The sequence below is a fragment of the Elaeis guineensis genome, chromosome 16 (genome assembly GCF_000442705.2).
Source record: "Elaeis guineensis isolate ETL-2024a chromosome 16, EG11, whole genome shotgun sequence".
Classification (NCBI taxonomy): Eukaryota; Viridiplantae; Streptophyta; class Magnoliopsida; order Arecales; family Arecaceae; genus Elaeis; species Elaeis guineensis.
Window position 1 is genome coordinate 42,039,451 of NC_026008.2, and position 27,512 is coordinate 42,066,962.

General features: G+C 38.8%; 4 protein-coding genes across 12 annotated transcripts; 2 read left to right on the forward strand and 2 right to left on the reverse strand.

Moving 5' to 3' along the window:
• Nucleotides 1–1,404: 1,404 nt before the first annotated feature.
• On the forward strand, nt 1,405–10,156 carry LOC105058962 (proteasome subunit alpha type-2). 2 transcript variants are annotated; one of them, XM_019855298.3, is made up of 11 exons: nt 1,405–1,634; nt 1,720–1,796; nt 2,697–2,761; nt 4,349–4,395; nt 6,706–6,781; nt 8,057–8,094; nt 8,197–8,266; nt 8,662–8,747; nt 8,954–9,016; nt 9,110–9,175; nt 9,854–10,156. In XM_019855298.3, the coding sequence occupies exons 1-11, from the start codon at nt 1,594–1,596 to the stop codon at nt 9,900–9,902; spliced, it is 678 nt and encodes a 225-aa protein (XP_019710857.1). In that variant the 5' UTR covers nt 1,405–1,593; the 3' UTR covers nt 9,903–10,156. The 2 variants fall into 2 exon arrangements, with proteins under 2 accessions (XP_019710857.1, XP_019710858.1); XM_019855299.2 differs by having other exon boundaries at nt 1,406–1,634; nt 9,118–9,175.
• A 119-nt stretch (nt 10,157–10,275) lies between these two features.
• Nucleotides 10,276–12,550, reverse strand: LOC105058960 (uncharacterized). Its single transcript, XM_010942052.4, has 3 exons — nt 12,131–12,550; nt 11,345–11,879; nt 10,276–10,724 (listed from the first exon to the last, which is right to left on the reverse strand). The coding sequence occupies exons 1-3, from the start codon at nt 12,548–12,550 to the stop codon at nt 10,414–10,416; spliced, it is 1,266 nt and encodes a 421-aa protein (XP_010940354.1). The 3' UTR covers nt 10,276–10,413.
• Nucleotides 12,551–14,676: 2,126 nt separating this feature from the next.
• LOC105059213 (pentatricopeptide repeat-containing protein At5g66520) lies at nt 14,677–21,205 on the forward strand. Of its 6 annotated transcripts, none has more exons than XM_073249921.1 (3): nt 14,677–15,000; nt 16,005–16,089; nt 17,111–21,205. In XM_073249921.1, exon 3 carries the CDS (start codon nt 19,100–19,102, stop codon nt 20,693–20,695), a length of 1,596 nt encoding a protein of 531 aa, XP_073106022.1. In that variant the 5' UTR covers nt 14,677–15,000; nt 16,005–16,089; nt 17,111–19,099; the 3' UTR covers nt 20,696–21,205. The 6 variants fall into 6 exon arrangements, with proteins under 6 accessions (XP_073106022.1, XP_073106023.1, XP_073106024.1 ...); XM_073249922.1 differs by having other exon boundaries at nt 16,005–16,050; XM_073249923.1 differs by having other exon boundaries at nt 16,008–16,089.
• A 477-nt stretch (nt 21,206–21,682) lies between these two features.
• On the reverse strand, nt 21,683–27,458 carry LOC105058964 (F-box protein At5g39250). Of its 3 annotated transcripts, none has more exons than XM_073249932.1 (3): nt 27,207–27,458; nt 23,462–23,551; nt 21,683–22,587 (listed from the first exon to the last, which is right to left on the reverse strand). In XM_073249932.1, the coding sequence occupies exon 3, from the start codon at nt 22,520–22,522 to the stop codon at nt 21,764–21,766; it is 759 nt and encodes a 252-aa protein (XP_073106033.1). In that variant the 5' UTR covers nt 22,523–22,587; nt 23,462–23,551; nt 27,207–27,458; the 3' UTR covers nt 21,683–21,763. The 3 variants fall into 3 exon arrangements, with proteins under 3 accessions (XP_073106033.1, XP_073106032.1, XP_073106031.1); XM_073249931.1 differs by having other exon boundaries at nt 21,683–22,856; nt 27,213–27,457; XM_073249930.1 differs by having other exon boundaries at nt 21,683–22,856; nt 27,207–27,457.
• Nucleotides 27,459–27,512: the final 54 nt, after the last annotated feature.

The following is a 27,512-nucleotide window of genomic DNA, read 5'->3' on the forward strand; positions in this document are numbered from 1 at the left end:
TACTATACTAATATAATACAATAAAGTAATACTACGTTATTATAAAAGAATACTACATTAATATAATATAATATTATTTTATTATAAAAAATATTATACTAATATAATATAATAAAATAATATTATATTATTATAAAGTAATATTATGCTAATATAATATAATACTACCTTATTGTAAAGGAATACTACACTATGATAATATAATACTATAGTATTTTAAAAGATATAAGGGTATAAAGATCATTTCAACTAAAATGAATGGCTGCTTTTAACTTATGTTTGAAATAGATAGCTATTTTTACTGAAAACTCAAGTGAATGGTTACTTTTAAATTAAAAATATAGTTAGGATTTTATCACTAATTTTTTTTTATATTATTATTGAAAAGGTTAAATAAGATGCAACCAATAAAGTTGGAATATAAGATATCTTAAAATTAAGAAGTGAGGATGCTGAAGTTCTACAAAATTGGGTGGCATGTCCAGCAAAACGAGAAGCTCTCAAATCTACTACACTATTCTACTCTTTGTAGACATAGATAGCCTTGAAATTTATTATGGATGAACTGATTATCCACACATCTAAAAGCAAGAGGGGCCATGGGTGGTTTAGGTGAATAGGCTCACAATCAACCAATGACTATCCTCAAATCATCTTTCAAAATAATTTTTGTCGTGCTCAATATAATAAAAATATATATGAGACTTTCTCAAGCCCCACTAATCTCAACTAAAGGTATCATTATATCGTAGAGATTGATACCGTCAGCCACCACCATGGATGAGTTGCATTCTTTAATCACAAAACCATAAATTTATCATATCAAATCATTATGGTATAGATGGACATATTTTTAAAGTACTCATTGTATGCACATAGGAAGTTTCTCAGTTCCATCATTATTGACTCAATAACTTGATAGTTAATTATGAATTTATTTGGCAACAATTTTTGTGAGGTGTACCAGTTGTTGCATGCCATGTAGTATGTAAATTATATTTTTGGTCATTAAAGTTTCACAAATGTTGGAGTTTAAAAATCTTTAGCTACATTCCTCGATTTTCAAGTATGATTTAACATCATCATTTCGGTCAAATTTTGACTAATTTATAGTATCAAAATGTTAGACGTGATGCGGGCTGAATTGCAGTCTATGTTGCTAAACATTCAGGCAAAATTCTATGGATTAAGGTAGAGTGACTCCTGGCCATTTTGGAATCTTTTTGTTCTTCGATACTTTTGGTTATATTCATATAAAGGTTGTTGGGATGAATCATTTTATTAAAAAAAATAAAAATATAATTTATTTTAAATTTTTATAAAACTCCATCGATAATATTATTTTTTTATAAAAAAATACGATCAGAACAATTATCCCAACCATTCATCGTACCCTCTCCTTCAATAAACCCAGTTGAGATCACCCAGGCCGTCGCTCCCACGGATGAGCAAACAAATCTCCCAATTCTTTCCGGCCTATTGCTTTCTTGCGGAAGGTTTCTCGTCGACTCCCTTTCTTATATAAAACATAACTCGCCCTCTCGGCCTCGCCCGTAGTTCTTTCTCGTCGACCACTCCAATCGTAGAGTCGACATGGGAGACGGCCAATATTCCTTCTCGTTAACCACCTTCAGGTACTCACCGATCCTTGCACCCCCGATCCATACATTTCTCCCTAGCCCTCGAATCCTTCGATCCTAACTCCGTTTCTTTACTCAGCCCTTCGGGGAAGCTGGTCCAGATCGAGCACGCCCTGATGGCCGTCGGATCCGGCCAAACGTCTCTTGGAATCAAAGGTAATCTCTCCCTATTTAGACGATCCCCTCCCCGTGGTTTAATCACACCAGTCGGCGTATATCGGTTCTTGCTTCGTTAATCTTCTCCAAGTAATGATTTCCATGGACTCTTTTGATAAAGGAATAGCTATTTCGGAATGTTTTTTCCGCTTTCTGTATGCTAGTATAGTTTTCAAGCATCGTGTCACAGTGAATATGAGTCGTTTTTTGTTGGACGTCTAGGGTTGGCACGTCTAGCATTGGTAAGTTTGGCACCCCAGCAGATTGTTAAGAAGCAAAAGAAACCATTTGTAGTGTGCCAACTACGGAGCTAAGGTTCTTTCTGAATTTTAGCGATCATAAAAATGTTTTCTTTAGAATGCTAACCTGAAGTTCGTATCCTAATTTTAATAACTTAACACGAGCAGCGCGTGACATGCTTGTAGAATCCCGTCAAGAGTAATATAATCATCTTAATCAAAAATTGCTGCGAATATGACGTGCTCAGGTATTTCATTTATTGTATTGCTATCTAGATTACTGTCCAGGGCCTGGGCCTCTTTATTTCTTCCCCTGGACAACAACCGTGTTAGTTTGAAAGTTAGACCAAAGGGTCACGTTACTTCTCGTTGATTGTTTTCTGAACACAGACAAGTCATGCCATCGACATTAATTATTCCTCTTGTTGGTTCTTTTATTTATATTTGATGGGATCAATGTATTACATATAACTTTAGATGCTAAATGAATTGAGATCGTGTAGTGATGGAATGCTAGTCACTGGTCAGACTTAAAAGTTAACTAGTTGTTAAACATCATTTATGTGAGTCCTCATATAATGTTTCTTCACCAGTTTATTATCTTTGATTTTCTCATATGTCATATCTAATATTATAACATTTCTAATGGTGATGACTGCAGCTGCTAATGGTGTTGTTATTGCAACCGAGAAGAAATTGCCTTCCATCTTAGTGGATGAGACATCAGTGAGCACACATCACTTACTTCCACCTCTGGAAATACCTGTTCTTGTCTGCATGTTATATTGTAGCGAAGCAGAAGCCCATTTGATATTTCCCCTAGTCCAAGTTTTTTTCACCCTTTTCTAAATGATTTTTATGCATCCTTTTTGTTTGTAATCTCTGATGCTCACTTGCTTTCTAAAGAAAATAAAAAAACAAAAAAAAAAGAAAAAATGTATCTATTTTGTTTGATTTTGCACACTTAGCGTACCTCCATCATGATTTTTTTTAATTTTGGAACTCATCGTCAAGATGTAATTTATGATCGTTTGATGTTTGCATATTTCACTGCCTGCAAATTTAACAAGGTATGTCTTTTATATGTGCCTCTGCTTATCAGTTGTCACATTGTTAGGAAGACATCAATGCTTCATGAAGAGTCATAGACTGGATAGATTATATTTTCTTCAATGAAGTCCTTTGATCTTAATAGTTTCAGGAGGTGCTAACTTTTTATGCTAACAAAGTTACCTTCTTTTTTGTTTTCATTCTGAGGAAGCAACTGAAATTCATTCAATAAATGCTAAGCAGTATCAATATGCCTCAACTGATCTACGTGGGTTCAGTTTTGTGGAACAAGTTGAGAATCACTGATGTTTTCGATTGTTCCATGACCAGCTCTTAACTTATGATTGTTTCCCTTAATGCGTTCATGGTTTGAGGTTTTAAGTTCCTATAACCTGGAAACCATCTTCTGTCTTATATATGCTTAGTAATGAGCCTCAAGGCATACGCATAAGCTAGCCTCAAGATGGGCATGGCTCTCCTTTGAGCACCCCTTAAGGATCTGCATCACCAAGATGTGCTGAGTCCTTGCCACCTTGTCTCCTAGAGAGACTTTGATTTTCTTTCCTTAACATCCTTATCTATAGTCAAATGCTAACCAATCAGTGAAGATAATGCTTGTGTGCTTCAATCTTAAGAGTTGTTTGGGCAATTTCATCGTTTACGGACTACAATTAGTCTGAGAATGTTTAGTTTCCCATTGAAATGGTTAGTTGGCCCTCTAGAATTGCAACATTTGGTTTTGGAGGCATGAAGTCATATTACACATGCTTTTACACATATCCAAGAGCTACATGATCTGGATACTTATACTACATTCAACTTTACTGAAATTTTCTTTCTAAATGATAATGACAGGAACTAGTAATATAAATACCAACATTTTTTGAGTTTGTCATCTGATGCTCGAAGAATTAGTATGGGTGGTCTAGTTTTATGGGGTCTGCTGTATTCTGTACACTTCTTTCAAAATTGAATATTTTGTTGACTAATGAAGGGATATGCTTCAAAACTTTTTCTTTTTGTTGAGATGGGTCTCTCCCTCACGTCTTCTTACATTGGTATCCCTTAATCAGCTTTCGACTACAGCGGCACTTTTTTTTGTCTTGATTTTTCTACTGATCGCATTTCCTTATAGAGTTACATTTAACATTCAGCTTTGTCAATAAGTCCTGGGTACCTATCCAATCTTAAGTCTCCTTGTGTTTCCTTTCTCTTTTGGAACATGGAAATTTAATTTCAAACCTATTACTTGTTTAACTATAGGTGCAAAAGATTCAGCTAATGACAACAAACATTGGAGTTGTTTCCAGGTGCTACATGCCACTTGCTATATTCATTGCTTTATTTATTTAAGTCGCTTATATTTTGTTTATGACATAAAATATTTTATGACCTCCAAGATAGTTCTGAACTTCGATTCTATGCACGACTTTATCATGGGATGATTTATATTTTATAGGATAATATATGGTCTCATTTAGCATGTTTTTTGAGATGTTGGGAATATAGTCACGGTGATAATTGTAGTGGTTTGTTAATTTTATAAGGTTTTTCACATATTCAGTCTCATGCTTTGTCTATTTTGTTGTATACTGTGGAATTGTGTTGAGTGAATTTTTCCTGATAATAGGTTTTCATATAAATAATAGAAGCTGTTGAATTAATAAATGTTGACAAGAAAAGTGCATGTCAGAAACTTTGGAAGTGGTCCCACCTGCTAAATTGCATATCGCTAACATGATAGAAGCCTAGTGCAGTGAACACTGCACCAAGGTTTGAACTTTAAAGTACCAGTTTAGGTACTAATTTCAGTATGCAACTGGTACAGTGTCGATACAGTCCAGGTCTTGGTATCAACACTCAGTATAGGGGTTATATCAAGTATTGATTCTCTACCAATATGAGCCGTATGCCTACTATGGACCAACATGGTCTGGGACTACTAAATATGCTTTGCACTAGTCCATTGGTACGATGCCATGATGAAACTCACATGAATTGGTAAATTTGATACCTGCAGAATGCTACATTTCTTTTGACACTTGAAATGGGGCAGGGGGTTAGCCATGTCAGAGCCACGGGACTGTGGCCCAGCCAACTCCAAAATTTTCTTTAATATATATCTATGTCGAATCACCTAACCTTCTATTTGATTTAACATGCCCCCCTCAAAGGTTTCAATTGTCTTCAATATTTCAGGATTGGGATCCCAGAAACATGAAAAGAAAGGTAAAACCTCTATACTTTTGTGACGAGATTCCAATTCTGTTGGGATTTTTCTTTTTATTCATATAAAAACTTCCAAATAGACTTCCAAGAAAAAAGCCCACCAAACAGAACCGAACAGAGGCCATTGATAAGATTCAACCTGAAATCTTCCAGCACCAGCACCCTATCCCCCACTTCTCATGCCTCACAACTTAGTATTGATCTTGAATATTTTTCTCTTCTTTCTCTTTACCTTGATCTCCCCCTGTCCATATGATACTTCCTGATTGCACATGGTGGATTACCTATCTTTCTTATGTATCACTTTTGACTCTTATGGAAAATATGGCTCAGAGCTCCCCCAAGGCTTTCTTGATAAAGTTCTTTAACATTTTTTTTAAAAAAAAGATTATGAGTATAGCTTGCAAATATACATGTGGAATAACACTTTTTAGCTGGCAATTGATTAGTATTATCAGTGCATATTTTGTTATCACACTCTTTTATATATATATATATATATATATATATATATATATATATATATATATATATATATATATATCTAGAATTCAATTTAATATGATGTCGTAGAACAGAAGAGCATTTTGAAAGAAGAAATATTTAGGAATAAGAGAAAAATAATGATGTGAAAGATTAAAACTTCCCAATGATAACAATGTAAAAGTTTCTTTCTGTGGTGCGTGTATATGAGGTGGACCAGAATCAGGTCAATCTGATTTGAAACTCAAATCCAGCCAGTCCAGATTAGATGATGGGGTTTAGCCCATGCATTAGAAATGGACAATTTAAATAATATGAAACAATGCATATTTTTGACCACTTTATGCATAAGTAAGGGGTTTCTAGATCATAGGATTTTGAGTGTTTAGGAAGTTCAGAGTTGATCACATCAAACGACATGGGTCATTGATGTTAGACCCCATCATCCAATCAAAACTGACTGGACTTGACCTCTAATCTGGTGGATTGGACTCTAGCCCATCTCTCTCTCTCTCTCTCTCTCTCTATATATATATATATATATATATATATATGTATATGTATATGTATATGTGTATCTATATTTGTATACCGAGAAAAATCTTTAACATTCAAACATTTATATATATATATATATATATATATATATATATATATATATATATATATATATATATATATATATTATATGCATGTTATATGTGTAGCAATTTTTCATTTTCTTAAATAGAGCTTGGCCCCCCAGGATTGAAACCTGGCACCACCCCTGAAATGGGGTTTTCATCGATCACCTTGATAATATCCCATCGCTGAGCATTTGTCACCTTTCTTTGTAGAACTACCTTTTCTATTAGATGCCATCATTCATTTTGTTTGTTTCCCTCCACTGTTTGTATGTTTATGTGCAGTGGAATGGGCTCAGATTTCCGTGTTCTGGTGAAAAAAGGCAGACAACAAGCACAACAATATTACCGACTATATAAGGTATGGTTCAACCCGAAAGCCTTCCATTGACATGGCATTGGTACCTACTTGTTTACTTTATGATGAATTTTTCTTCCTTCCATTCTTGTACATCGTGCAAACTTCTTATTTTTCTCACCTTACACACACAGTTGTAGCATATTTATTACTACCCAAAAAAAGCATATTAGATATGTTTTTAAACAACTTATTTGAGTTATAGTCTTCCAAGAACACATTCCTTATTTCAATTTACACTTTGGAACTGATAGATTGAAGGGCAATCATTTAAATGCAGACTTCTGCATCATTCTGCTTGCCCTTGAAAAAAAAAATTACAATTTTTAATAGACACATGACAATGAGGACCTGATGGTACAAAGTTTCTTTTTTTTTTGTCCTTTCTGGATGTTTTTGTTCACAAGAACAGCAGTGATTCTGCATTTGTTTATGCTTATATTTTTATATCATGCTTTATCATAGTCATTGTCAATTCATGATTGCAGGAGCCAATACCGGTTACACAACTTGTTAGGGAAACTGCAGCTGTAATGCAGGAGTTCACTTAATCTGGGTATGTTATTTTCTGAGTTGCTTTGCCAATGGAGATGAATTAGAACTTCATTAGCAAGTGAAAAAGCCTAGTTGTTTGTCAAGGATGGAATGTCGGGACCTAATTTTTTAACATACATATATAAGAACCAGTGGCTCTTCCTTCGTTGAAATATCCCAATATTTCAAATTTTAAAGCTGCACCAGAGCTGCTTATTTGCCTCTCCTTTATCACCTCAATATTTAGGTCTGGTTTATACCTATTTGTTCTTCATAGTGAATTCTTATTTTTGGGTCATATACCTCTACCAAAAGCACTACAAGATTCACTGTATGTGGTATAGTTTTTCTTTCATCTGATTTGCCAATCTTCATGTATTTTCCTTTTAACTGACTGTTCTTCTATATCTGACCTTCTACCAGGTCAATTAAACCAGTTGACTCATTCTTTGAAAATACATGAAGGAAAAAGTTGAACTTTTGTTATTCTTTTGCTTTGGGATATGGTTTCCTCATTGCATCTTGATTAGACTCCTGGCTTTGGTAACCTTCACCGGTTTCCTTATGGTGCCCGAGCTTATTTAAGCATAGCATTTGTTTTCATACTTGAGGACTGTTGTCAGCTTGAGGGCCAGTGATGAATGCTCTCAAACTTGGATAAACCAGACTGATTTATATAGTCTCTGCCATTTGTATTGATAAATATTGCATGAATGTAACAAAACCAAACTTCCCTGGCCAAAGTTTCAGGCAGGCGTGATAGTCTTACACTCCAACTTTAGGTGCGCAATCAGATATTCCAGCCTCAAACTGCACTTGTCTTGTTATTATAGAGAAGGCCTTATATAAATTCATGCTCTCTTTTTCCCCCTTAACCCCTGCAGTGGTGTAAGGCCATTTGGAGTTTCTTTGCTGGTTGCTGGATATGACGACAATGGTCCACAGCTATATCGGGTATTTTGGCATCATACCATATTCTCTTTGCTGGTTTAACCATTGGTAGAGGATGCTGAGTTTAGTGCATGATCTTCCTAATAATTTGTCAGGCACATTGCCTATAGTTTGGAACCATCAGTATAATTTGTTTTTGTATATTATATCATCCATGTACATCTTAAATTGATGATCTCGTACCATTTGATCTTAATCTGTACCTGGTTCCATTTTTAATGGTAAGTACGGGTTATCTAGCCTGTTATGGCTACTGTGATTAGCATGATCTTAAATTGATGATTTCTCACACTGCTTGATCTTAATTTTTTCTCACCTTCTTATAGCTACTGTGATTAACATGATGCGACAACTTAAATCTTATACATCTTTTTATTTCTTTGAACCTTGTTTTTTAGGCTGATCCATCAGGTTCATACTTCTCTTGGAAAGCATCTGCAATGGGGAAAAATGTTTCCAATGCAAAGACATTTCTTGAGAAGAGGTACTCAATGCTGGCCGGTGTCATCTGTAATTTAGTTCATGTTGTCTGCTTCAATTTTGAATTGTGAACAAAACCTTCCAATCCCCCTTAGAACTATCAGACAAACTCCTTCACCACTCAGAAAATATCGGAACATTAGTAACCTCCACTACAAGCATCACCATCTATTACTGTTTTACAACTTGGGACATTTCTTCTGATTGTAGGTATACTGATGATATGGAGCTTGATGATGCTGTGCATACTGCCATTTTGACTCTTAAAGAAGGGTATTCTCATACATTTCATTTGAACTTTTGTTGTTCATTAAACACCTGGATCTTTGGTGATATTAATTTGATTGGTTATGTTGCAAAATGTAGGTTTGAAGGTCAAATTTCTGGCACGAACATTGAAATTGGAATTATTGGTGCTGACCGTAAGTTCAGGTTTGTTCAATTTCACTTCGCTAATGGCTCCTTATGTGTTTCAGTGTTTTAAGTGGTTCTATCAGTTTATTGTGTCCCAATGAGTAGAATTACTGTTTCCATGTTTAACTAACTAAAAAGGGTTAATCTTGTTCGTTCCATCTGTTGGGATAGATACACAGATTAGCCTACACCAATCAAATTAATATTTGGAATTAGAAAAAGGTTGGCGGTTTAGTTCTATTAGAAATGTCTCCAATCCTTGTTTTACTGTCAGAACTTGTCAGTAAAAGTATCCTGTTATGACTGAGAATTACTGAATATTGTAGCGGCTGTGCATCTGAAGTTCCTCAAGCTTTTGTGAGAGCTATGTTTGGATGCTGAGAGAGCAAGGAAGAAGTTATTTATGGGCTGGAATGTGCCCAAATCGGCTGTTTCTTGCTCTCTGTTTTATTCTCAGTTCAGCAGTTCAAACGTAGCATAAATGGATTTAGTAATGGAACAAGTAGCTGAACAGTAGTATTATGCATAACCGATCAAAAAAGTTGTCATTGATGTGTAAAAAGATGGTAATGGTCTGGATAATGAGGTGGTCCCAGCGTGCTGCATGCAAGAGGAATGAACATGAGTTCAGGATGGTGGCATTTCTATGTTCTTATAATTAATATCATGCTCATTATATTTCATTTTATGCTGCAGGATACTTACTCCAGCTGAGATCGATGATTACCTGGCTGAAGTGGAGTAATATTGTCAAATTCCGCTTCTAACAAGGGATATTGAATTATTTTAAATGTACACCAATTTTTATGTTAAAATTTGTGACTCTCAATTTCAGCTCTTTTGCTCCAAATTTCTCCGAGTTGTAATGTCTTCTTTACTTGACACTCACTAATTGAAGTTATAACCTGCAGCATGACTTGTCTGGAATACCTAAGAAATGCTTGCCATGTTGGAAGCATGACCAAACAATAAAAATATTAGAATGAGGGAATTGACTCAGACTCTCCCCAGGGTTATGAGGAAGGACCATCTGAGTAATTTATCTATGGGCTTGCATTTTTATTTTAAACAAAATAATTTCCATCAATGTTGTTATAACCATAGCTACTATGGCTGGTAATTATGAACCGTTAATTCTCTTATAGCAGGCAATGCTGCACCGCTTTTTATTATGCATCACAAGCTATCAATAATTACCAATACATGCATGCTCTACAATATGCTTTCATAAGATCATCATAAAATATAAGAATCCTTCAGCAAAGAAGCTTGCGCGCGTAGCGGCACCAACGGTCGAACGCCCTGGAGAGGTTGGGCCAATCGGAGTCGGAGGCGGAGAAGTCCTCGAGCCAGTTGCGGAGGATGATCTCCTGGTCATCCAACGGCAGGCCGGCGAGGAGGTCTTCGATCACCCTTTCCATCTCCCACCTTTCCATCCCTGTGAGCACCGGGGCCGTCACCCCCTGGCTCGCGTAGCACAGCAGCGGTAGCCACAACGCCAGTATCCCGAATCGGACCTCCCTCGCTGCCTCCCACTCCCCACGTGCCAGCTCCCGTAGCAGTACCACTGCAATCACACAGAGATCAAATTACTTAGCTTTTATAAATCTGATCATGAGAAAGATTCAAAAAACTATGGGAAGGAACATTGGTTCTAGAAAGCTATGCCTCAGTTAAATAGTTAAATTATTTTGTTGTTAATTTTTATGTCCCTGCATATTAGAGACCCAGTAAAGTATTAGAAGAGAAGTTACCTCCAGGAAATTCTCTAAACATACAGAAAGAATTACCGGCATGCATAACACAACCATTCGAACTGCATAAAACTTAATGATCGTCATGGGCATACTTCATAAAGATGAAGTGGATTGCTTTTTTATTACAATAAATAATTTAAATTAAAAGAAAAAGTTTCATGCAAATTAATAATCTTCTTAATCTTTTACTTAAGAACTTTAAGTTATTATTCTTTCATAAGTCACAAGCTAGCGGTCAGAGCCTCATAGGTAACATATAGATGCTCTGTTTAATTAATCCATGCATGTTATTGCTCCTTTTTAATCTAACAAGCTTTTGTTTAATATTGTAATATTTCCAAAAATAAATGTATTATGTCTTTATCTTGAATATTCGGGTAAATAGATGATATATCGGACGGCCAGGAAATGCTGTTTTAGATTGTTTCACCGGTGATCTTGACGATGAGACCCTGAACCCTCGGATGAGCGGTCAAAGCCAGCGACGCCAGCCCGGACGCGAAGGCCCACCGCACGATCGCCTCTCCGACGGCCGAGCTCGCTCTCAGCTTGTTCGTAATCCACAGCAGCTCGTGCGCCAGCTTCTCCGCATCCAGCCACTCGTTCACGCTCGCCGTCACCGGCCGGTGGGGCTTGTACGGCCGGAGGGCACCGACGGCGGCGGACGGGAGGAGGCCACCGAGGCAGAGGCGGAGGCCGTCGTACAAGGTGGCGAGGCGGGGGCCGAGCGGGAGGAGACTGAGGACGCGCGACGGCCACGTGGCCGTGATGGAGGAGGAGCGCTGGAGGGCGCGGCGGAGGAGCTCGCTGGTGCGTGAGAAGGCGGAGGCGAGGACGGCCCGGTTGACCTCCAGGAGCTCCGCGTGGCCCAGCTGGACGTTCTCTGTCAGTACTCTGTCCGCCGTACCCAGCACGAACTCATATTTTCTGGACGTGTAGGGAAGCTCGTTCAGGATCACCAAGATCTGCCAACAAAAATAATAGAAAAACTAATAGTAAACTAATAGTTTAATTGCATCTAGAGCTTGCCAAGGATCTCCTCCACCATGCATAGTGGAACAGAGAAGAATCAAGGAACTTGAAATTAAAGTGTGCTTCTGGTATTTGCTTTCAAGTACTGATCATATGGTCAAGTTGGTGCTCAACTCTTGAGTTGATGCTGAAATAGGCTGTCACATCTAATATATTTTATATCAAACAGGCTATACGTACTCACATGCGAGAGGGTTCTCCCTATGGCTGTAAAGTTGGCACCGAGTCCACTCCCACTTCCTCCATGCAAAACAATGGCCGTAGAGGAGGATGGCTTCTTGTCAATCAATCCATCAACACCAAAATCCAGAAGGGAAAGAACAGCAGGTGAAGGAGGGAAGATATCGGTTATGATCCGGAGGACCCAGACGTTAGCCCAAATGGTTAGCATCACGAGGTAACGCACGGTGTTCATGGGCCGCCACCTCTCCCCTTCGCCGGTGGCCACCGCCGCCGAGGCAGCAGCCACGAGCATCCTCGATGCCTTGGTCGCAGTGGAAACGAATATGGAGTTGACGAGACCGCTGACACCAGAAGGCCTCACTATGAGGCCTTTGTCGATGGCCGTGGACAGATTAGAAGAAGAAGCCGGCACCAAGGCCATCGATCTCTCTTTCTGATCCAAATGGTATAGTTGTTTGCTGGCTGGGAGAAGAACAGGAGAAGGAGCTTCCTCTTTTAGGGTTCTTTCTCTAGGGAGACCGACTAGAATCTTGGATAGATTTAGAGCTCAAGGCCTACGTCACTCGTTTTCGGTGGTAGAGTAACTTGTAGGCTTATAACGCTAATAAGGGAGGAATGGAAGACACCTATAAAATATGCTGTCGAGATCCTTTTTGTTCATATTCACTTCAGGCGGTGCGGTGAGGGATTTCTGTGACCAACCAATTAGTCTTGGTAGTTACTTGGAGATCAAAGAGGCGGAATTTGGAAAATGTTGGTGTTTGAAAACAGGAAGCTAAGGGAGTAGTAGCAAAATTCATGTGGATGTCGTCGGTCTAGGAAATACCTTGAATGTGAAGAAATGAAAAGATATATAAGACAAATTAATGACGCAATTTATGTCGGTTATTTGATAGAAATTTTTTTTCCACCGAAGGACTAAACTTATAGGCAGAGTCATTTGGTGGAATACTGGGGGCAAAAAAAAAAAAAAAAAAAAGTTCATTTGGTGGAACAACTTTCCGGCTGCTCCGCATGATTTAGGCTGAATCAACGCTATGGGTTGTTGTTACTGTAGAGTTGGCTAAGGGGACTTGCTCTATCCTAAAAAAAAATTTAAAAGAAAGAAAGGAAAAAAGTTTATTGCTGGATTATAAGATATTCCATAGGTGGAACAAATATACTAAATCCATGTAAGGTGCAGACTATGTTGGTTATCAAGCAAAAATTGTGGTTCCGTCGCAAGATTAAAGATAGTAGACATGCCATTTTAAGACACATGCTCAGGACATGGTGTTATAAGATAATCGATCGATAAAATTGGGATGCAAGCAAAGGTCAAACATAAGCAAAATATTTAGTGCGGTACATTAGTACACTGCAAAGCTAATCCTTGCAAGAGTAGGAAAATTACTGGCAATATTCTTTATTAGTAAGAACAGATTTGGAGTTATAATCATAAAAAATGAGTCATGACTACGAAAATTCAGCTAATATTGATATATTCGTATGGACACAAATATTGAACGCTAGATATTGCCGCTGAAATTTGGGATTCGATCGAAAAAACTAAAATGGTGGTGCTTTTTTTTGAAAGAAAGTTCTGTAACACAAATCTTGATTGGAGTTTGCTTCAGCGAAGATCCTCAGATGCTCAAGTCAGATCTCAAAAACAACAGAAGGAAAGAAATGCTGAGAGGAAGTATGCATGCGTACATCATAGATTCTCTAGAAGCTGTTTTATAAGCGAGGACTAAAAAGCTATTTCAGAAAGTCTGGCCGGCCGATTTGAATGTGATATTGTAGGATTTCCATATGAAATCTTTGGGACTGGATAGTTACACCTACCTTATCAGTTTCGGGGCTAACTGGAGTGTTGTAGGCACTTTTAAATTTGAATGTGGGTACAGGTAGGATCGGACTGGTTTCAATTGAGAAGACTTCGGAGCAGTATGATGCAGATGGATGCCGAAGAAAAAAAATGGTTGGGACTAGTTGTGCTCATGGGAATAAATATTGGTGGCATCCGAAGTTTACCTGCTGTCGAAGTTAGAGATCAACCTATCCCGATGTCAGTTGTTTGTAGAGACCGGGACTGATTGGTAGAGTCTAGATTTGACGTCGAAGTTGGAATCAATTGGACTTTGTTGTTTTGCTTAGAAAAATCGTCAGGAATCAAGAATCGTCAGGATCCGAAGTTAAGATCGGAAGGCCCAAAGTTATATGCTGAATGAATTTCTTCAGACAGCTTCCTCATGATTCGAAAGAGATATATCTACTTTCAAGATCGGATATTCATCTCCAATAATACTGTGAAATTGATTCTATAAATTTTATCATATATTGGATTCATTTTTTTGACCTGAATAATAAATTACACTAGAATATCTCACTTGGCATTTGCCAATAACAACATGTATATAGTGTATATCGCATTTATGCATCATTAAAATTCTTATCAATTTTTATTGCTACAAACGTCCATGGGTTAAATACAGTAACCAGATCCAAAGTCCATCTCCATCGTGGCCGATAATTAAAGATCCACTTTGGTTCCTGGTTCCAACGAGGTCCAGACTGACGTGAACGAGACCGCAACCTTATACACCGATACAAGTAATGAGGCGGTGCTGACGGTTTCCTCTGACGCTGGGGTTTGGGAATCATGTGGCAGTTCCCCCCAACGCCGAAGCAGCTGGCGGCGACGGCCTTCTGCTTCGCGACGGGCGTCGCGCTGATCGCCGTGGGGATTCATCTCTCCTACGCCAACGTCGCTCCCCAGCAAGCCCGCGTCCAGGCCCGCCGCGAGTTCGTCCGCGAATACCTCCGCAAGAAGTTCGACGAATAGCCATCCTTCGAAGCCGCTATTTCTGCTCATATTTTTCGTCTCCAGTACCATCTCCTTCCACTTTCTTCTTTTAATTTCACTATCCTGTTAATTAAATTTGGATCCGTTCCGTTAATTTGTTGGTATTTTATTGTCTATTCTGTACATTACAACCTAATTTTAGAGTCTTATCACGAGAGAATGCTGAGTAAAAAACTTTGGGTATGGAATCAGATTTCTAAACAGATTATGTGTTCAGAATAGGACATATAACTTTTTTTTTTTAATTTTAAATATAGTGAGATGTGGCAAAAAGGGGAAAGACCAAAAGAAAAAAAAAAAAAGAATTAAGGAAATAAAAGCCATTTAGAATTTTGAAAGATGGAACAGTACTTGAGTGAATGAGGAGAGGAGACTAAGAAGATAAATCGATATTTGGAGGAGTAATCAAGGGCTTGACATGATCAATGAGGAAATTCTGAGGCCAAAATTCCCCTGGTGATTCTGCTTTGAGGGATCTCTTGATGGTGGAGGGCTTGACGTGATATTATCCTCAAGGGCCGATCTGCTTCCAGTGCTGTTTCTGGATTTATTCACTCCTCCTCTCTGGGTCTTATTGGTCTTATATTCAACGAATTGATCAGTTTATTTTACCTGTCAAAAGTCTTAGCACTGCCTAACATTTTTTTTATTTTTTATTTTTTGATTTTATAGTTTAAAAAAACCATTTGAATTGAGTTTTGTTCACTTAACTTTCCTTTCATTTAGAACAATAGCCTCACACCATCAGAATCATGATGTTGAAGTTGTATTTGTTCGTGGTATAAGATAATTGTCGTGCTGCAAGAAGATTGTAGTTGCAGACATGTAAAAAAAAACAGCAAGCAATTACACATGCATTCAGCTATTATATTTAGAGTAACTTGGTTCCGGTCTGTTTCTATTTCATTGATGTCAATCTCCTCATGTTCTGCATGTTCTGAAATATTGTGCGCATGACCATGATGTCGGACTTGCACAGAAAAATTCTTACATGCATTGCCTTTTCTGCTTGCATGCCTTCAATCAGCAGACCAGTTCTACTGGGAAGAAGATCATCCATTATATGGTTCAAGGTGCACTAGATGAGACCTCAGCCTTCTGTTGCATTTCTGGTGGAGCTCCATTGTTACCATCACTTATCTTGGCTGTGCGACAACTTTTTTTTATTTTTTTTATTTTTTTATGCCTGGTTCTCTCTAAATTTCTCATGATTTGGCTATGGGGAATTAATCTGTAGATCCAGTGGTTACTGCTTACCTCATTCTGGTGACCTCAGTTGGAGGGAAAAAAATAAAAAGTAAATCTACCTAGAATATGATGTAATGATGCCCCTTGTTGTTCTGCATATGTGCTTATGTGCAGGCTAAAATATTTTTCGTAGGTTTGTCTTTTTCCATTTTAGGGGTTTTATGTGTTTGTATGAGTGATTGTGAGGGAGCATACATGTACCTCCTGTTGAAATGCTCTTACATGTGATACATTTGGTTCCTGGTACTCTTTTGTTATGTTCTATTGGTTGGTGGAGCTGATATCTGGGCATCTTTCAGGCTTGGGAGAATGTGGATGAGTCCTGCATTTACAATTATATAAAATCATCCTGAGGTTTGATTTGCATCTTTTGGTTGGAGGTGTTGGACAAGTCCCCACATTTGAGAATTGTATAAATCATCCTTAGAGGGTTGTCGGGTTGACGATGAATCATAAAAACCTGTTGATTTCTCAACTTGATCTTCTTAGCTTAGAGTTCTGCTCCATAGCTAGCCCCATATCGGTATGAAAAGGCTTGAACATCCTTAACTGTTAATATTAACCATCTTCATTTTCAGTGGGACAGGGTCTAGAAACCCAAGTCACTTTGAAGCTTAAGGGATTTGTGCTGGATGCTTGGCATCTAAATACCAACAACATATACTGCCATTTGTTTATACCTTATATGGTCCTGTACATTATTATGCTTGCTTCTTCAAGGATATCTCCAACAAATAGTCTATGCGCATGCCCATTCTTTATTGTTAAGGCCATTTTCTGTTCCTTGGTTTTGTCTGGGTTGTTATCATGTTTTGTGCCATGTCATGTACTCTGCATTATTGTGAGATGTATCCCGTCCGACTCTAGCACTTTGTTGTCTTTCAGGATGACAGCAATGAAGACTGGGCTCTCTGATACAATGAACACGAGATGGAAGAATACTGATAGCCTCTACTCAAGATGCCACAAAATCTATAATTTTGTACAAATGTATAGCTGAAGCAGCCAGTCAGAGGATGGTGTTTTCATTGACTGCACAATCCATCCTTGCATGACTTTGTGATTTGATTGACATTTTTTTTTCCCTGTCGAAATGCATATGTCAGTTTCTCCATTTTGGTGATCTTGCATGTGGAAACTTTTTCTGCTGAACGTTTAGGGCGAGCCTTGAAGCCCAGCAAACCTGAAGAAATTGAGCTATTATACAGAGCATTCAACACCAACAAACAAAATGCCCAGCAGCATCCCATGCATTAGGACATGCGTCGCAATGGCTCATGAAACCGGTGAATCAGTTGATGATACTTGCTCAACTTGCTCACAGCTGGCCATCCATATGATGGAAATGGACTATTGGGTGTGGGGACTGCAAAAAAGAAACCTATGAATGTTGTCTCAGAAAAGTATGAGACCGGAGAATATATTTTTCATTGCTAGCTCGTCAGTCAAGTGATTTTATTTATGAATCTATATTATTTTGGATTGGTTTACATTTCTCAGATTTCCGAATGAAGTGTTGATGGATTTTTTGTATTCTTAGGGGATGCATATTTTAAGATGTCAACCCTGGGAAGCATGAAGAGATCAGGCAGCAATCCAAGTTGTTGGGGAAAAAAATAGTGTGGGCTGAGTGATTTGTAGTCCTGTTCCTATCTCTTCCATGATCAACAGTTAATTACTATATGCCTGAATGAGGTAGTTTATTTGCTCTCGGTTAAGCTACTTTAGATAATATGGAAGGCTGCTGTAAGTTGTGAAATTTTGTTCGGCAGTATTAATTGGAAACTTTATTGACTACCAGCGTGTATTCAACTTGTCCTCCAGCCCTAGATTTAGGTATGTTAACTACCATTATTGGTTCCTCAGCTCAGACCATGGAACAGGTGCACATTTTATCAGTCCCATTGATTCTGTTCTGGCTTTAAGTAGGTTCATAATAGTGAACAGAAAAATTATGTGCCGGGGCGTGGCTCTCTTTTGCCACTCCAAAGAACATTATGTAAGTTGATTGCCAAAAAAAAAAAAAAAAAAAGAAAGGTAAGTTTCTTTATTTCCCTCTTATCCCAGTGTGCCTCTTAACTATACCTTGCATGGGAGTGTTGTGCCTCATGTCCAAATATTGATAAGCACATCACTTCATCTCTGACCAGAGAGAAGGATTATAGCTGTGTAATGAGATGAGGCTGTCTTATAGTTTACTAATCATGTGCCACCCACAGCCATTTGTTATGAGTTGCCTGCCTGGTGCCCCTGAGAGAAGCTCCACATTGCATTTGGAATGCAACTAATAATCATTTTTTATGTTATTCTGAACTCCAAGTATAACTCATTATTCTGAACCGCAAGTATAACTCATAAAGATTTTTTTTTTTGGTAGAAAGAGAAATCAGATAAATAACAATGAAACCAAACAACAATACTTAAAAACAGCACAGCATCTAAAATTCACAAACATAATGAAGATTGATCTCTGAAAGAAGAACCGATATCATCTGAAATTGACACCATCGCCAGATTCCATCTGAAACTCACAATTAACACCATCGCCAACCAACCAATCTGCTACAAAGTTGGCCTCCCTTGATGCATGTTTAGATTTGAAACAAGAAGAAATAATTTATTGGATGTCACCGAGCAAAAAACTGGGAGCTGCAGAATGCATGAGATCACTGAGTGGCTGAATCATATTTCTATATTATTTTCCTGCAATACATAAATATTTGAATGCATTACCAAGTTCTTCCCAGGTTGGTCTTAACTGGGGACCGATGTAGAAGCTTCATGGACGCGAGAAGAATAGGTTTCTCTCTTTGAGACGACCACTACCCATCCTCCGGGGTCACCGACTCATGAAGAAGAGAGAGGGAAAAAGAAATGGCCGGCGTCGGCTTCCTGGCGAGAAAGATGGAGCTCCTCCACCACCCCAACCTTTCCCACTCCCTCACCGCCTTCCTCTCCATGTCAGAGCTCAAGCGCACCCACGCCCACATCATCACCTCCGGCCTCTTCTCCGACCCCTTCACCTTCGCGCGCCTCCTCGCCGCCGCCGCCATCGCGCCCTCCGGCGACCTCCGCTACGCCAAGCTCCTTTTCGACTCCGTCGCCCACCCCAACCTCTTCATGTACAACACCATGATCCGCGCCTTCTCGCAGAGCACAGAACCCAACGATTCCGTCCACTACTACCTCCGAATGCTCCGTTCCAGAATATCGCCGGATAGACTCACCTTCCCTTTCCTTATCAAATCTTGTGCCGCCCTCGGCCTCGCGGATCTCGGTCGAGGCGTCCACTGCTACGTTATGAAGCTCGGGTTGGACTCCGACGTGTTTATTGTCAACAATGCGATCACCATGTACTCGGGTTGCGGCGACATGAACTCTGCTCACCAGTTGTTTGATGACAATTCTAGCATAGCTGATGTCGTCTCGTGGACCGCATTGATCACTGGGTACTCGAATTGCGGGGAGTTGGATCGTGCGCGGTGGTTCTTTGATCGGATGCCGAGTAGGAATTTGATCTCTTGGAATGCAATGATCGCAGGCTATGCGCGGAGTGGCAGAGCTAACGAATCATGGCATCTGTTCAATCAAATGCCTGAAAGAAACGTGGAGTCATGGAGCTCGATGATTTCAGGGTTGGCACAAAGTGGGCTTTGCAAAGATGCGTTGGCCGTGTTCGACGAGATGGTTCAAAGAGAGGTGACGCCGAATGAGCCAACTTTGGTTAGTGTGGTGTCAGCCTGCGCACAGCTGCGAGACTTGGAGCATGGCCAGTGGGTGCATGATTATGTCAAGCAGCACGAGGTTGAGCTGAGTGTGATCCTGGGAACGGCTCTGGTGGACATGTACGGCAAGTGTGGGAGCATAGGTGAGGCATTTCAGGTCTTTAAGAAGATGCCTGCAAAGAATGTGTATTCATGGAACTCGATGATCACCGGCTTAGCCATGAATGGATACGGGCGGCAAGCATTGACACTCCTATGGAAGATGAAGTTGATGGGCATCGAGCCGAATGCCATAACCTTCATTGGATTGCTGAATGCTTGTAGCCACTCTGGACTGGTCGATGAGGGCCAAAGGTTTTTCGATATGATGACGAGAGTATATGGAATTAGGCCGCTGCAGGAGCACTATGGTTGCGTGGTTGATTTGCTAGGCCGTGCAGGGCTGCTGACGGAAGCATTGGATTTTGTGGACAGAATGCCAGTGGAGCCCCATCCAGGGCTGTGGGGAGCGCTTGCTGGTGCTTGTAGGATCCATGGTGATGTAGAGCTTGGAGAGGAAGTAGGGAAGCGTTTAATTGAGTTGGAGCCGCATCACGGCGGAAGGTATGTTCTGTTGGCCAATATATACGCAGCTGCAAAGAGGTGGAATGACATGGCCATGGTAAGGAAATTGTTGAAGGAGAGGAGGGCGATAAAAGTCCCAGGGAACAGTATAGTGGAAGCACTCTCTGCAGCATCTATGTGATGTTCTTATCGTGATCAACAGCTACAGGCTGGTAAATTGGATGTTGATAGTGCTATGCTCACAGAGGAGGGAGTTTCAGGGAATTGTCATTCCAAATCAGAAAGGAGAGTTCTTTGCCGGCATGTCTAAAAGATTGGGGATGGTGGGCTTTGCTAGGCAAATTGAAGCTGAGGGGGATTTCAAATTTGCACAGGATTTGGGAATTTCTTATATTATGATAGAAGGGGACTACTAGAAAATTTTGATTGCAATTGCAGACGTTAGAGCTGATTTTCTTTGAATGGAAGCAAATCATATGAGATAATCGAAGAAGAAGCAGAGATTATGGCATTTCTCATATAAAACGAGAAGGTTATAAGGTTTGTTGCTCATCTTTTGGTCAAAAATGCTTGATTAATTAGTCGAAAAATTGTTTGGCGGGCGGAAGGATCTTTTATGATAAATCTGCTGTTAAAAGATATTGTAACGAGTGTTAGGAATTAATAAATTATTTAGTGTGCTGCAATGCTAGCAATACACAATTCTGAAATAAGAAAAAGGAAAAACTCTGGAGAGTACACGGTCTATCATAGACCCGCCCATTGCAGGAAGAGTACGCCTCCAATTACAGGAGTGAAGCCGTATGCAGCTGCTTGAAGACATCCTAAAGCTGCGTATGGTAGAGGGGATAACGGGATAAGTCTTTTTTATTTTTTTACTTTTTGGCATTTAATTGGAGGGGCATGTGCAGGTAATATTGCTCTCTCACTTCTTTGTGTGTTGAAGCAGCAAATGAAAACAAAATAATAATCGGAGGGACAAGTTTTCTTTGTTTTACTAAACAATTATCAAAATGATGGATTAGAATTATCCCTTCTCTCCCTTATTTTTTCACTTATCCAAATATACCCAATACCGGATGCTGTAACCGCGTTGCTGCATATTTTCAACATCAGAGAAAAAATTAATCCTCAAAGTTTACCTTTGAGCCTAAATTACAAAATAATAAATACAAATCAAATTCCATTCTCAACACACCAGTCATTTACAAGGTTGCTTCTATATACAGGCAGCAACAAAATGCAGCAGTTATTTCCAATCAAGCATGTCTAGGAGCCACAATACCTCGCGCTCTTTGGTAGCAGCGTCACAAAAGTCTATCTCAATGCCAAACACATCGTTGCCATTTTCATCGCCATTCGCCATAAATAGCAAGGATACCCAAGCTCTAATTCCAGATATGAATGGATGTCCTGGTGAAAAATTGAGATAGGCATAGGCAAGTGCCCTGAAGGCGCTGCCATCAATGTAATCGAAGTCAGAATCTCTTACAATGCATGCCATCTGATTGGTGTCCTTGCGACCTACAAGAACTGACACACTGATCCTACTTCCCAATGTAATACTGAACCTTGGCTCCACTTGCAATACCATCTTGTGACCAGGGCCGTCCAGATGTGCCTTGAGGATATCAGATATGCCAGGAGGTGGGTTCTTTATCCCCGTCCGGAGCACAGAGCCTAAGATGGCTTCAGAGAAGATTAGCTCCTGTTCAGACCAAATATCGATGTAGAATTCTAAATCGTTGAAGGATAACCTTGGCGGCAGAAGAGGCTGGGGCCGCTGGGGTCTGGAGAAAGTTAGGAAAAGCTTGTAGTAGCTCAGGGCAGGAAGAGGTCTTTTGCAGATTGAAGGCCATCTCTTGGCACAAATGCACTTCCAAAAGTAGTCATCCCTAGCAATGTCTCTCCACTGACGACATACCAGCATGCAAGAGGCCAGGTCTCTACCATCAAGTAGAGGGAAGACGGCCTTTAAAACTTCACCATGCAACCAATCTTTGGTCATTCTGGACTGCCAAAAAGTGTACGATGTTGAACCAAGTTGACTGCAAGGCAGAATCAGCAATTTCCCTACAACGTAGACATGTTGTATTTAGAAAGACCACATTGCCGGCAACTTCTTCCTTGAGAATCAACCGCACAAATTTGATGGCAACTCTTCTAAGTAACTAAAAGTGGCTTGTAAAATTTCAAATCAACATGCTCCTTCAATCAGCAGGGGAGAAAAAAAGGGAAGAAGATTGGAATGGTTTGGACAAATTAATCAGATGCAGTGAAGTTCGGAGATGGTCTTATCAGGAGAATAGGCTCCGATGGAAGCAAGGATTTCTCAATCAGACCTGATGAAATCAAGGAAACCAAGGTGAAATAAATGCTATGTGAATTCAGTAGGGAACAGTGTCATTATAGCCACATAGGAATGAAATAGTATATAACAAATGGAAAAATCATTTTTGTCATGTTGTGGACAAGTTGCCCATACAAGAGTATTAGCCTGAAAAAAACGCAGGAAATCTACCAGATATTCTTAACGTAATGCATGTCCAAAAGATCAACAACTAGCACATATGTTAAACAAAGTTTTCTGGTTCGGCAACTTCATTCATCTCTAAAGGTACCTCAACTTATCAGGTGTTGACAACTTGCTCAAAAGAAACCAGTATAGTTCTACAAACTAATCACTACAATCATTAAATGAAGCTACCATAATTGATGATTCAGGTGAAAACAGCAGTGAGTCAATTTTAAAGAAAAAAAGATTTTAAGGCCAAGCTGCCACCCATTATTCATGAATTAGATCACCAAAAAAGAGAACCAAATTTACTACTAATAGAAATTAGGCATATCTCTGACTTGGAGGTATAGTGCAGATGTTGGTGCAAAACATTAATTTTTGTTTTTATAGAAAATAACAAAGGATAGAAGGAGAAGCATTTCAACTTACTGATAACAATACTGCCACTTATGCTCCACTAAATCAATTCATATTAACTTCCAAATGATGGATCCACCACACCGCATCATTGAAACTACACTGGAAAATAAGATATGAGACATAATTAGCTACTTACTATACCAATGACACAAATCATAAGTGCATAATAAAAAAGAAACATTCCCACATGGAAACGAAAAGATAATATCAAACAGCACTAGATATATATAACTCACTAAACAGCAAAAACCAATAGATGATAGTACTGAAATGGCCTATAAGTTTAGCCATGCTTTTCAGCATTAAATCACAAACTGAAATGCTTTATGGGTCATGATTTTCTACTAATTCTTTAAATTATAACAGTCAGTTAGGCAACTAAGATCTGGGGCCTAGACTTTTACTGAAAGTTGCAATATCCACTTCAATTGTGCAAAACATCAGTTCAAATTTAGTTTTACAAAATTAAGTTGCTACATTGTATAAAACATAACTACATAGTCCCCCATCTTGTTCACCTTATCTATGAGCAAGCTTCAAAGATGTACCAGATCTTAAACAGGTACATAGAGACTAATAGTCTAGGCATTGAGGATTATCCAGCAACAATATTGTGAAAGTTCTTACATCCAGCAATCTCAAATTGTTGTAACATTCAACTAAGAAATTGCTGAGAACTTTGTTTTAGAGGCTAGATTACATAGTTTTGAGGGCGTAACATTTGTGCAAAAAGGCACTTGAGTTGACACCAGATGGCACAACAACTTCACTGATCACTAACCTATTTTTGCTTTTGCATCTCATCCCCATTCTAATTCCTACCATCATTATACTTAAGTTTGCATTCATGATCTAGACAAGAAGTTCAATCAATTAAAAGAAGAATGGAACTTGATTCGGATTAAGAAAAAGTCTTAAAGACAAGCAAAGATTTCTTCATTTATTTGAGAAAGTTGATCCACAAAGCCTATATTGAAATTTTATATCTGTAAAATCCCTCATACTGAAGGAATTGGTGCCTACAGAGATGGCAAGAGCATATTCCTAGGCATGTCTTAAAGGTCTAGGCACCAAATGCCGCATGTGCCAAGTCACTCTCACCCTGCTCAAACATATACGAATCATAGGTCGAAAACGACAGCAGAATGAATGTTCTGTTTGGTATGGTTTCCTCTCACAGAAGGCTACAGCATTATCTACAAGAACACTAGCATGTCTACATTACATCAAAAGCTCCGATAGAGTCCTATGAAATTAATTGCTGATGCATTCAGCAGTGCACTGACAATATTGAATCAAATGAATCAACTACTTCGAGCTATGGTCTATCTGGATTGAATGAAGTTGTATCCAATGACTCCATTCATGGCATTGTGTCCTATTTTGTGGAGGAACATCACCATTTGTTCTTTGATCACAACATTTAGCATCCTTTGAAGACACCTCTGATGTAATGCAGAATATAATGTAAAGAAGGGAGCCATCCTCAACCACATCATTTTGATGCATCTAGCATCCATATCATAGAGTAGCCTAGTCATAAAGCTTGGCCTCCATCTCCTTACTGACCACTAGTTCATGGGTAATCCGAAAGAACCTGCTGTAGCACGTAAGGGCAGCAAAGGCAGCATGGAAGGCCAATATAGGAGCAACCATAATGGATAATGCTATAATTTCTGCTAAGTCCAAAAATTTGTAGTCACAGTCCATCCTTAGAAAATGGATAACATTCATACATCATTAGTGACATAGTTACAGTGGGATGTTAACATACTAATACATGCAAGCTCGAGACAATATATAGCACACTGATCTAATACATACTAGTATTGAAATGCAACATACATGGCATACATAAGCATCATTCTGATAACATTGAAATGAAACAGTGTAGAATCATAGCATAGACTAGCCAAATTAAGATTCTCACCGAATAAATGCAAGCATTTATTAGTATATAAATTTCAATCAAAAAATTGCAACCATTGTATATATCAAATTCACATGTATGTATGCATATTGCATGTATATTATAGGACTTCGTATTTCAATAATTTGATTTTTGGTATCAAGAGAATTATGTGAAACATATTATGTCTAAATTTCAGAAGACAATCCTCATGAAATCAGTTGAAGACAACATATACTCTCATATATCTTAGATGATGGAACCTAAATCACCAAATAATCATGCATCGGATATCCAGTCATAATGCAACATAGAACCAAAAACCAAAAAATCACTTATTAATCATGACTTCACGAAGATTATGACAAGCCTATTTTCTTTATGGTGCCTTCCATACAAAACTGGATCACATCACATTAAGCAAACAACAGGTTAAATAGATCGACCAAAAAAACTAAAGCTGGAAATTAGAGCCCATGGAACCAAGAATGGACAGTCTACAAACAACAGACAGAAAAAGATGATACATAAATTGAAAGGCTGGAAGTTGTTGGAGAGAATTTAAGAACTACCTAGAAATGATCAGAGCACCAAAAAGTCCGTGAGTGATTGATCCAAGGGTTGAAATGGAAGAACAGAATGCTAGAGTTTGTATTTGTAACCAAGAGATAAAAAAAATAAAAACCTGGAGCTGTCTGAGATCTAAGAGACTCTATATACCCACACAAACACACACACACCCAACTAAAAGTTATAACTAAAGGTCAGCATATGCAATAAATGGATTTCCATTTTTCTAATGAATTAAGTCAACAACCTAAAATGATCAGAAATAATGTAAATAACAAAATTAAGTAGCAACAAATATAGAAATTTTTGGGAGAGTTATTTTCGTTCCCCATATATACTACCCTGGAATACGACATGGCACATTAAAAAATTGAGGCACGAAACAATTCAAATACATCAAAGACATTAAATATTGAAGTTAACACCTCATCATAAATTAAAAACTTTCCTTCCCTTGACCCCCTTGGTGCTACGGACACACAAATATGAGAATAAAAACAGACCACAGCTTTTAGCTGTGGACACAGAGTGAAAATCCTTCATCCAAGTTTGCATCAGAATTCAGAACGAGTCTTCTCTAATCCCATCGTTTATTATAGGAAAATATTGCACCAAAATCCAGAAGCACCAAATAGAAATCCTAAAATCCTTAAACTTCACACCACTACACTAGAAAATATAGCAACTAAGATACACATAAAAAAACCTCTCCTCCTAGATTCTGCCACTGAACAAGAGGGACACAATATCTTAAAGATCTCAGAAAAAAAAAAAAATAAATAAATATATATATATATATATATATATATATATATATATTATATTATATTATATTTATATTTATTTATATCCAACCTCCAGTCATAGACTCCATCTCAAAACCCCACCTACATGAAAGCTATAAGCTTATTTTAGCTTACCAAAAAGCTTTCCAATAGAGAACCATGCACCAACACAAAGTATTCAGATGCATAAATGCATTCAGGTATTTAATAAAACGAGGACAATTCCGGAAATCCACAAAACTGAGAGCGATGAACAATATCAACCAATCACAAAAATTCAATAACAATTCACCACACCGTAGTCAAAATAATTGCTAAATTAACACGAAGTCTCCAGATTTATAGATTTTCAGCAGCGAGACATCATACTATGATTGTTTTCAGTTAGGGTTAGGGTTAGAGACGAAGATTTGGGCGAAGACCGAAAGCAGGTGGAAGTGATCTCGTCGGAAAGACGAAGCTAGAAAAAAGAGGGGAAGGGGTAGGTTACGCATACGATCGGAGAGGGAGGTGAGATGAGAGGCGGCGGATCGCCAAATGACATCGGATGGGCGGGTGAGATATTAGCCCGCCGGAGGACAGATCGGAGCTCCTTCGCCGACGGCCTGACCACCGGAGAGCGGTCCGCGTTCTTCAGGAGAGGAGCGGAGAGGAGGGGAGAGGAAGGAGTGGGTAGGTGGGGATGAGACCGAGAGGAATTGGGGAGAGGAGTCGGGGTTAAAGGCTTACGGGAGTGGGATCTGAAATAAGTACGCCGATACGCGGTTAAAAACTGACTCCGAATCCAACGTGACAT